The sequence below is a fragment of the Galeopterus variegatus genome, unplaced genomic scaffold, assembly GCF_000696425.1.
Source record: "Galeopterus variegatus unplaced genomic scaffold, G_variegatus-3.0.2 Scaffold5637, whole genome shotgun sequence".
In the NCBI taxonomy this organism is placed as follows: Eukaryota; Metazoa; Chordata; class Mammalia; order Dermoptera; family Cynocephalidae; genus Galeopterus; species Galeopterus variegatus.
The window spans coordinates 55,523-67,635 of NW_007731748.1; the positions used below are offsets into that span (position 1 = coordinate 55,523).

A 12,113-nucleotide genomic window follows, 5' to 3' on the forward strand; every position below is an offset into this window, starting at 1 on the left:
TTGAGTTTCACAGTGGCTGTGCTACCAGAAAGGATCCCATATTCCTGCGCTGGAAGCACATGCCTTCATTAGTCTCCAGAATGAGCAGGAGCTTTTCTCTTCTCACCACCACCCACCTGCCTCCCCCAGCTCCCTGTTGCTGACTGTGGTAGAGTGCTAGAATGGAGACTTGCCTGAGTCCCCTTGAGAGTTATGAAAGAATGGGAGCAAGCCAGAGAGCAGAACTGCTGAGAACAAAGAAATGTAAACAAAGAGATTTTCATGATAAATTCTGTGAAATATTGTGGTCAGTAACTATTTGCCTTCACATTACCAGAGCCAGGATTAAGCCATCTTTTTATCCTAATTAAATTATCATTTTTTAGTATTGGTCTAATTTATAATTATAGTGATTACAATAAGACCACTATTAAGAAAATCATTACTATTATCCTCTGGATTATTTGTTGATACTGTTTTACAATTGATTTCTAGCCTTATAGTTAACTCATGAGTAGTTATTAAATTTCTGTATTTCTCATTTTTAATAATCCATCATTCTGTTTAGATCGATAGAGAATTTAAAGTCCAAAAAGCTTTGTTTTCAGTTGGATTCCCCGTTCCCAAGCCTTTGCTGTACTGCAGTGATGCTTCTGTCATTGGAACAGAATTTTACGTGATGGAACATGTGCAGGTAAGTTAACACTTAATCTTATTTTGTTGTTGCTTTTATTTTTAATTATGGAGTTAGTTATGATGTTTTATTATATAAAGTTTTATTATGATATTAATAAATGATATATTTTATTTTTCAACATTTTAGGTAACTTAGTTTGCTTTTTTAAGGGCTCGAATTTTGTTTTAATTTGAGCACACACGATGAGGGAGGGACAGAATAGACTAGGAACAAATTAGTAATTAGGGTGTATTGACTCATTCTTAAATTTTCCACCAGGTGTCAGGAAAGAGCTATATGTAATGGCAATAACCAAATTGTCCAGAAGGTTGCAGGGGTTTGAAAACCGACTCCGCGAAGACTACTAACAAGTCACTGAGAACAATAACATTAAATTGTTTTTTAATTTGTGTTTGTAAAATGTAAGCTTAAAATAGTTTTGGCTTTTAGGTTCATCTTGGCATGTATTCCCTTTGAAATATATACTCAGATTAAACATGTTTTACAAATGAATGTTTTTCTAGCATATCCTACAAAGTATTGGTTTTGGTTGCAAAACATTTAAATTATTTGTTGTAATCATTTCCATAGGGTCGAATCTTTCGTAATTTCACAATTCCTGGTGTTAGCCCAGCTGAACGCTCAGCCATATATGTGGCCATGATCGAAACCTTGGCTCAGATACATTCCTTGAATATACAGTCATTGCAGCTGGAAGAATATGGTACAGGTGCTGGGTACTGCAAAAGACAGGTAATGCTTCCACATAGAGAGCTACTTTTTTCAAGTTCTTGGAAATAATATATGTTATTCGTCCAAATAAAAACATTATTGTATAGTTTTCTGAAACTTGGTTATGACTTTTAACATTATCTTTCAGACTGACTTATTTTTAGCATAAAATTATTTAATATTTTTAGATCAGATTTTGTTCAGCAAAATCTTCTGTTTCAGACTCTTCATTTGCCAATATATTTTCTATAGTTTCTAAGTAGGGCTAGCAGATGCTATTTATTAAGCTTGACTGTGTGTTTAATACCTGCTGAGTATTGTGTTAAATATCAAGAAAATAGAAATAGGTTCTTCCCCTAAAAGAACTTGTGAGCATTTCTGAGAGATCTATACACGAATCTCATGTACATGAAATTTGAGAATGTATAAAAGAGTATATAATCTAGTAGTAAATTGTTTGGTACTCATCACAAAAGCTGTGCCATCTGGAGGGTGGAGACTGGTATGTCCTTGCTTAGGTGGGGAAAGCTTCTTGGGAGAGATATGCCTTGCAATGAGTATTTAAGGAAAGATAAAATTTAGAGTGTTGGAGAAGAGATGGTGAGCATTTCAAATCAAAGGAAAGCAAGACTAGATGTGTATGGGACTGTTTCCCTTTGCGAGCATGTCATTTTGGGGGGCTGAGAGAGAGAAAGGAACTAAGGTTTAGAGAGTATGGCACTTTATGCCTGATCAGGTAATACACAAGTAAGCAGCTTACACATAATTTAAACCCAGATCAGTATGACTCCAGAAGTAAAGTTCTTTGCTCTATTGCACTATACCTTGGGAAATGGAGAGAGATATATAATATAGTAAATAATATGGTCCCACTTTTTGGAGGACTTTGAAGTTGATTTCTTTGCATTCATTTCTAAGAACAATATAATAGTCTTTTCACCTACTCATACCTATAATATCATTTAGAAGATTGAAAAGTAAAAATCTCCCTTTTCCTGGACACCAGTTTCCCTTTCTCAAGGGTTGCTTATTTCTTGTGATCCCTTCTAGAAATTGTCTATGCCTAATTATTTGTGCACATGTATGTATATGTATGCATTTTTTTTCTTCCATAAAATAGTTGCTGAGTAAAGACTAGAACCCACATCACTTGACATCTAGGCCAGTATATTTTTCCCTGAGAAAAGTAAGGTAAGTAAAATGGAACTAGATGGAAAAGAGACTTAAATGTTTAGGTTTCTAGTTTGATATAAGCGTCTTGAGCATTTAGGAGTAAAACGAAATTTGATATAATTGAATTTTGTTATATAATTGCTGGATCTTACATTCTACTTTTAGCTCTATTATTTTTCTTATTTATATCTCTTTAGGTATCAATCTGGACAAATCAATATCAAGCTGCAGCTCATCAGGACATTCCTGCCATGAAACAGCTATCTGAGTGGCTAATGAAAAACTTGCCAGATAATGACAATGAGAAATAGCTGCTATACTGTATTGTTTTTTACTTGTTTTTTTAAATTTTTTTTTTCAAATATTTTCAGTCTACAGTTGGTTGAATCTGCAGATGGGGAACCCGCAGAACAGAGGGCTGATAGTATTTGATCTATATCATTTGATTCATTAATATTTTAAGAGCCTATTTTTAAATTTAATATGTTCTATAACTGTAGTACTTTTCTGTTCTTAAGCAAGTAGGGAAAAATCCAGACCTGAATCTCCTAATGGATTATATGTTGTTTATTGAGATGTTTAAATTTTAGGATTAATCATAATATGCTGAAAACAATGGTAAACTACCATAATTACCAAATTGTTTTTCCCCTTTTGTATTTAATCTCATATTTAAAAATCATTTCTTATAAGACTAAAGTTGACAAACAGGTATCATTTTCTGTCAGACAAGCAGGGTTTTCAATAGTTTGGGAGAGATATTTAAAAAAAAATAATATCAAAAGGCATAGCTTTTAGTTATTGAGTTGCAATACTAATTTGTTAACATAAATCATTATCTTTTAATGTTTTAGGGTTATATAGTAGTTAGTAAAATGTCTTCTTTTTTTTTTTCTTTTTGTCTTTTTTCGTGACGGGCAATGGATCGCAACCCTCAGTGTTGCGCCCGTACCGGACCGGGACCAGCAACGGGATCGCAACCCTTGGTGTTGCTCCCGCACCCCGCTCAGCCAGTGAGCGGCCGGTCTGCATGTGGGATCCGAACCCTCGGCGGGAGCGCCGCCGCGCTTCCCAAGCAGCGCACTGTAGCAGTGCGCCACCAGGCCGGCCCAAATGTCTTCTATTTTATACCCAGTAATCTCATAAATATTAGTTAAATCAATTTTGATCAATTTCTGCCTCCTATAAATATTGTAGCTAATTCTTCATGGAAAGTAACATATGGTTGGTAGAATTCAAGTTAACTAGCACTTATTAATTATCAGCTATGTTCCCTGAAACATGGGACTGGAAAAGAAATATTTAGCTTTAATGAACTCAAAATAGAGATGGAGAGAAAAGATACCGAGCTAACAGCAAGAGAACAATATATACCCAGGTGCTGAAGTATATCACACAAAGTGACTACAAGAGCAGTCAAACAAGGAAAGATATCCACCCTGGACTGGCATTAAGAGCTTTAAATTTTAATTAATAGTTTATCTTTTCTACCTTTTTAAAAAATTTTCACAATAGGAAATTAGACTATTTTTCAAAATATTTTAACATTTATTTGTACATATTTGTAGGGTACAGTGTGTTGTCTCAGTACATGCATATACTGCACAATGATTCGCTTAGGGTAGATAACATAGTTTTGTACCCATTAGTCCACCTCTTTTCCTCCTCCTCCTCCCCCAGCTCCCTACCCTCTGCCTCTGGTAACCATTATTCTGCTGTCTACTTCTATGCGAACCACTTTTTTTTTTTAGATTCCACCTATGAATGGTATCATTCAGTATTTGTCTTTTTGTGCCTGACTTTATTAATGTGATGGTTTCCAGTTCCATCCATGTTTCTGCAAATGATAGGATATCTTTTTTTTTTTTTTAATCTATACCTTAGTAGTATGTATCACACAGTTTTTTAATCCATTCATCCATTAATGGACATTTAGGTTGATTCCATCTCTGGCTATTGTGAATAGTGCTGCAATGAACATGGGAGAATCTATACCTTAGTAGTATGTATCACACAGTTTTTTAATCCATTCATCCATTTATGGACATTTAGGTTGATTCCATCTCTGGCTATTGTGAATAGTGCTGCAATGAACATGGGAGTGCAGGTGTCTTTTTGACATATTGATTTCATTTTGTTTGGGTATATACTCAGTAGTGGGATAGCTGGGTTGTAGGGTAAATCTATTTTTAGTTCTCTGAGGAAACTCCATACTGTTTTCCACAGTGGCTGTACCAATTTACATTCCTACTGGCAATGTAGGAAACTTCCTTATTCTTCTCATCCCCACAAGCATTTGTTATTTTTGGTCTTGTTGGTAATAGTCATTCTAACTGGAGTGAGATGATATCATTGTGGTTTTAATTTGCGTTTCTCTGATGATTAGTGATGTTGAACATCTTTTCATGTGCCTGTTGGCCATTTGTATGTCTTCATTTGAGAAATGTCTGTTCAGGTCCTTTGCACATTTTTTGATTGGGTTATTTGGCTTTTTGCAATTGAGTTAAGTTTCATATTTATACTGGATATTAGCTCATTGTCTGATGTGTGGTTTGCGAACACTTTCTCCCATTTTGTAGGTTGTCTCTTCACTTTATTAACAGTGTTTCTCACTGTGCAGAAGCTTTTTAGTTTGATGTAGTCCAATTTATGTATTTTTGCTTTAGTTTCCTGTTCCTTTGTAGTCTCACTCAAAAAAGCGCTGTCCACTCCCATTTTGTGTAGTGTTTCCCCTATGTTTTCTTCTAGTAGTTTCATAGATGCGGGTCTTAAATTTAGGTCTTTGATCCATTTTGAATTGATTTTTGTGTATGGTGAGAGATAGAGGTCTAGTTTCAATCTTCTGTATGTGGATCTTCAGTTTTTCCAGCACCATTTTTTGAGGAGACTGTTTCTTTTTTCATCAGGTCCACAAATTACAGAATCAGCCCCTGGGTTATATAGCAAGTTGAGTATGTGTATGTATGTGCTTACTTGTGTATATATTTCTAGGGATATGATTGAAAGCTTTCTTTTTTTTTCTTTAAGGTTAAGGATTTTGTCTTTATTTTTTCTTGTCTTTGCATCTAGAGTTCATATGGTACATGATCAATAAATGAGAACCTACTAGACTAGGAGCTCCTTTAAAGCAAAGATGAATCTTTTCTTCTTTCTGTAGCAGGTGCTTACATGATTCTGAATGAATCTATGTTGAAAGAATTGATTTTAGTCAATTAATCACTAAGTAACCATTTCTATCTTATACATTTATGCTTAATGTTAATTCCCTAGCAGTGCGACCTTAAATCAAATTACTTAGCTCCTCTCTATGCCTGTTTTTAACTTTTTATTTTGAAATAAATATAGACTCACAAGAAGTTATAAAAATAGTACAGAGTAGTCCTGCATATCTATCATTCACATTCCCCAAAATGGATCTTACACAACTGCAGTATATTGTCAAAGCCAGGAAATTGACACTGTGTGCCTTTTAAATTGAAAAAAAAAAAACCCAAAAAACTGAAATTACAGCTTTGCTGGGCAGCTAAAATGAAGTAATTGATATGGAGCAACTAGCTGGTCACTGCACATTGCTGATGCCCAACTTATTTCAGTTACACTCTCTTTTCCATCCTGGTTTCCTGGTTTCCCCTCTGATTACCTAGTCTACTTTTCCAAGACTGCCTGTCAAGCTCTATCTTTCAGAAAAATATTAAGGTATAAATAAATCTTTTATAATATGTACTAAAATTTAAACAGTGGTTATAAGGGAAGAAATTATGGGAAACTTATAATCATACATTTCTGTAATGTTTAAGGTTTGAGGTTTTTTATTTTTTAAAACAACAGCATATTTTATTTTTTTCTTGAAAGCATAATAAGGAAGAAAACAAAAACAATTTTAAATGACAAATCTTCTAAGAATGTGTGGGGTAATCCAGTAGGTGATTACTTATGGGTAGGGCAAAACAGCAGCATATTAAAATTCAGTTTCACAATCCCTAGTTATTTCCAGTTACGTATTTGTAAAGCATTTAAAGCATGTTTGAGCGAGTATTTCAGTAGTACAACATGCTCACTACAGTGTTTAAAAGAAATACAGTTTTCCTGGAAAATATTGTTGATTTTCCAAATATAAATCTTCCTGGTAGAGCAATGTTTAAGATTTTGGAGTTTAATGTAAAATCTGAATAATGGCATTTTGACTTGAAAAACATACATATTTAATTAGAAAAAGATAAATTGAGAGATATTTCATCTGCATTCATTCCTTAGTACTGAAATGGATTTAAGATAACAGATGTCGGGCCGGCCCGTGGCTCACTCGGTAGAGTGCGGTGCTAATAACACCAAGGCCCCGGGTTCGGATCCCACATAGGGATGGCCGGTTCGCTCACTGGCTGAGCGTGGTGCTGACAACACCAGGTCAAGGGTTAAGATCCCCTTACCGGTCATCTTTTTAAAAAAAAAAAAAAAAAAAAGATAACAGATGTCATCTGCCTTGCAGCCTTTTATATATAACTTATGAAGAAAAAAATAATTTAATATGCAAAATAAAACTTGTATCTTTAAGGGATTTTTGTTTTTAATTTCCCCATGGTCTCTAAAATATCAGTGTAGCTGGAGAAAAGCATAGTTATAAAATTTAATTTTATAACTACAAAATATGCAGGGATTTTTTAAAAACTTTTTACTGTACAGATAATTTTTAAAATGTTCTTCAGTAAATGCTTTTTAGTAGTTAATTTGTGCTGTTACAACAAATTACTACTATACATGGGGTGGTTTAAACAACAAACACTTGGGCCGACCCTGAGGCTCATTTGGGAGAGTACGGCGCTGGGAGCACCAAGGCCGCAGGTTCGGATCCTATATAGGGATGGCTGGTGCGCTCACTGGCTGAGCACGGTGCGGACGACACCGAGCCAAAGGTTATGATCCCCTTACTGGTCACAAAAGAAAAAAAGCAACAAACACTTATTTCTCACAGTTATGAAGGCCAGGAAGTCCAAGATCAAGGTGCTGAGAGACCAAGTGTCAGTGAGGCCTGCTTTCTGGTTTGCAGATGGCCATTTTCTTGCTGTGTTCTCACATGGTGGAGAGAGAGAGAAAAAAAAAAAAAGGAAGAAAGTTCTTTCTTTTCTCTTCTTATAAAGGCATAAATCCCATCTCAAGGGCCTTACCCTCATGACCTAATTACCTCCCAAAGGCCCCAATCCCTAATACCATCCATTGAGGGTTAAGATTTCAACATACAGATTTTGGGGAGGACACAAATATTCTTTATCTACTATTTTTTTGATTATGTTTTGTTTTGAAAGGTAATATTCATACATATTAATAAAATTCAATAGTGTAAAAAAGATACATAGAAAAATAAACCTTTCTCTATAGAAGATAATCAACAAAATGAAAAGCTTTCAGTTGTGCCGAGGTTTCAGAAAAATTGTTCAATGATTTTATTAATAAGTTCTTTAGCGGCAGGAAGATAAACTAATAAATGTTTATGTCAACCACTAGGAGTTATGTTGAGCTTTTTATAGCTGTGAACACAAACGGTTGAATGTCCTGTGTTCTTAACATAAGGACATGTATTCCTTTGATACATGTTGTTACAAAGTAGGAAGAGAAAAGCTTTCTTTTTTATTGGTTCCAAGTGACATAATGATTATTTTATCATGTTGCTGTATAATGATGAATTTTTTATTCATAAAAAAACAGTATCTTTTATAACAATTATGTTTTTAATCTACAGCATGAAATAACTTAGTTTAAAAAGTACTATTGCTGTAACAGTGTATATTTGTTATGTAGTTAGAGTCATCACCCAACCAAATGCTTAGTTATATATAGCATAGCATGGATTCTTGAAGTATAAGTAATTAGGTATTAGAATTTCTTCTTTACAATTACTCCCAGTTGAGAAATTTCAACTACTTTTGCCTCTGCTCATTAGTAGAGATATTAAAGCTGTGTAAAATAAAATGCAGAAGGATTGATGGCCGGTTATGGAAACAGAGGACTTGGCTCTACACAATCAAGGCTAATTGGTTATTTCATAAATGAGATGTGCCACGATGGATAAAGACCTCAACTATGGCATCAGATTGGCTTTTGATGGAAAATAGGATTTTGAACGTACTCTATTTCATTTATTTCCGTATTTTAGTTGTTTTGAATTTTAATATGTTAAAGACCTCTATTTTCTATTTCAGTCCCGAGTTATAGCAGTAGTGGACTGGGAGCTTTCAACCGTTGGTCATCCTTTGTCAGACTTAGCTCATCTTTCCATGTTCTACTTTTGGCCAAGGACAGTTCCAGTGATAAATCAATATCCTGGTATTCAAGAAAATATAGGTATAAAAACATAATGTTGTCTAAATTGCTATTAAGATAAAATTAAAATTAATCATTAAAAATATATAATTATCTTGCAGTTTGAGAGAAATCAGTTCTTTATTGATTTTTCTGAATTTAGCATTCCAGAAAAGTAATCTTTTCTATATAATGTTCTTTTGGGAATCAACACTTAGAACATGTTTTGTTGTGTGTATTAACGGCTATATGTTTTATATATATATAAAACAAAATATAGTATATATTATATTATATACATTATATATATATTCCATATTGACATTTTGAAATATTCACCATGACATTTTTATTAAAGTTTATATTACATGCTCTTTTCATAGGGATACCATCAATGGAAGAACTGATTTCTATATATTGCCGCTGCAGGGGAATTAGTTCTATTCTTCCTAACTGGAATTTCTTCCTTTCCCTTTCATATTTTAAAATGGCTGGAATAGCACAGGTAATTAATTGTATAATACATGGATTTAACCATTGTTTACTATTGCACTGTTGGTAATATTTTCTGGTCTTCAGGGTTTTTATATTCTTTATCCTTAGATCATTTTGCTTCTCGTAATGACAAGTATGAAAGATGGGTAAAATATAAATCCAGAATTTATAGAATAGGAATTTGGCAAGGGAAAAATTTGAGTAGCAAAGTGTGTTATCACTTTTTTGTATAATAAACTTACAAAATGGAGGGAGGGAGAGGGAAAGATGAAATGACAAAAAGATAAAAGCATGTGAGAATTGGTCATTTCCTGAATATCCAGTGTAAGAAAAAGCTAAAATCTTTTGATTATCTCTGCTTCAGACTATAAAATCACTTATTAACCAGGGCTGATGATAAGGGAAGAATTATCTTTGTATTTCCTAGAGGCTAATACAGTACCTAGCATGTAATATGCTCTCAATATGTTTTTAAGTGAATAGATGAATGAAATTTTTCATTTTCTAACAGCCATATTTATATGATTACTTTTGAGAGGAAATTGAGCACAAATTTAGTTCTTTTCTAAGTACATTTAATTTAAACAAATGCCTTCTTTTTAATACTAATCCAGTTTTCAGGTACTCTGAATCTTGGGGTTTAAGAAACTGAGATGCTTCATCAGTGGCAAGGGGCTAGGATTTAGAGGAAGAATAGGTAAATAAGAGACTTTAGAAACAAAAAAGAGTGAGAAAAGAAAGATTAAGGAAAATTCTGGTTATTTTTCTTGTACTCAGAGTTCATGCTATTCACGAACAACTGAAATGTGTCTTCTAGGAAATAGTTGTGTTAAAATCTCATCCTATATTCTAAGAGTTGATCATGTTGAATGAATGGGTTTCTCAAAATGGGTACATTTCTGTATCTGTCAGTTTCCACAAATTGCATACCAAATAGGCTTTAAGTTTAAAATGGCTTTTCATTTCAGATAAAAGTTTGACATGGATTGATTGAAATTAAAATGTACATCATAAACCTTATGGCAGTAGCTTTAGAAATGATATACATTCCATTCTAACTGCAAATAGGAAATTGGAAATGGTGGAAAATGATTATAGTGTTTTATTGCATAAAGAATTATATAAGGAAGATAAAATAATAGAATTCAGTTGTTTGTGTTTGAGGGATAGAGAGGGTTTATTATGTTGGAAGTACAGAAATGAAGAATTATGATATCAAAACTGATTAGCATTGAACCAACACTGTTCAGAGGAGACAGTTTTACCTAAATAAGAGGTCCAAAAATTGTAAAATATTCTTAGAGGTCAGCTCATTGTGCTTTCTTTTGTCTTTGATCTTATTTGGTTTCTTTAGATATACCCTCGCTATAAAGGGAGGTGAGTGATCTTTAGAGGTGATATAACTTGCAAATTTGGTATTTTCGGTAACTGATGAGATCATTTTTAAGTTTGGTTTGATTGTCAGTTACAGTTCTGCTAGGATGAGAGTTTATTAACTAGATGATGCAAGTATGACTGTTTAATTTGAGAGGTATAATTACCTTTGCATATAATTACTTTTGCAAATGCATTGATAATCCAATTTACACCTTTATACCCTGTGAGTTTAGTACTCCATATAGCTGAGAAACAGTGGAAAGACTGATTGGAAGGTTGAAGGACAGTTTTCAATGAATTTTAATTGCTCTATGTTAATTTACTTACAGGGAGTATATAGTAGATATCTTCTGGGAAATAATTCATCTGAGGATAGCTTTCTGTTTGCCAATGTTGTGCAACCTTTGGCAGAAACTGGATTACAACTCTCAAAAAGGTAAGGAAAACAGATTCCTTGGCTAACTCAAATTAGTGCCTTTATTAGGTGTATGAAAGTTATAAACTTTGGCTAGAGAGTAAGAATTATTTTTATTGCTTACACCAGGATCCCTGCTACCAATCTCAATAGTCTTTTTGGTAAATCTCTTAAATACCTAAAAATAAACTAACCTAAAATATAAAGAAAATTCCCATACTTATGGTTGAAGGTACTTTTTTTTTTTTTTGCCATCTTAAATGTGTAAACTTTTAAGAATATAGATAAAACTCCCAAATGTTTTCTTCTAATATTTGTTACTTAAATATACCCATTTAAAATCGTGTGCTATATAAGATGACTTATTAATTTAGAAATATTGCTTTCTTCCACCGTCACATCTCATGAAATTTTATTCAGACATTTCATAAGCATCTTTGGAATTCATGCCTCCATCAGTGAAACACTTTTTGAGGCATGTAACATATTCCCATTACTTACTGAATGCATGTATGATGGTGTCCCCAGAAATTCTGCCTAAGCCACAAGAATCCATGGCATAATGTTAGGACAGTTGTGTTTTTTCTACAATTCATCTTATGGATGGATATTTGTGATCTCCACAACATAACAACTGACTGTGTTGTGCTTCATAACGACCTTAAAAGGTCCTCTTTATAATGACATCCAGCAGTTGTATTTATGAGGCACATACTAAGAATAGTGATTAAGCTCAATTTCTTTGTTTCCTCTTTTAGAGATTCTGACAGATTACTTCAATAAAGATTTAAAACTGATATTGATTGAGGTCATGCCAGGCTTATATGTTTTCCCCAAATAGTTCTTTAAGCATTAAAGTTTCATTTTCAATATAAAGTGATTCTGCATTCACCTCATAATATGAAAGACTTAAAAAAGTACAAAATATGGCAACTCCTTCTGAGGGATATTTTTGGGGAGCTGGGGGAGGCT

The 12,113-nt window shown here is 33.5% G+C and overlaps 1 protein-coding gene across 1 annotated transcript in view; it reads left to right on the forward strand.

Moving 5' to 3' along the window:
* Positions 1-12,113, forward strand: part of ACAD11 (acyl-CoA dehydrogenase family, member 11) — a 96,932-nt gene that overhangs the window by 20,454 nt on the left and 64,365 nt on the right. Inside the window, 8 exon segments of the mRNA XM_008589755.1 lie at positions 548-673; positions 1,247-1,408; positions 2,758-2,886; positions 4,149-4,208; positions 7,964-7,973; positions 8,762-8,896; positions 9,238-9,359; positions 11,056-11,162. Coding sequence (XP_008587977.1) covers positions 548-673; positions 1,247-1,408; positions 2,758-2,886; positions 4,149-4,208; positions 7,964-7,973; positions 8,762-8,896; positions 9,238-9,359; positions 11,056-11,162 — 851 coding nt within the window.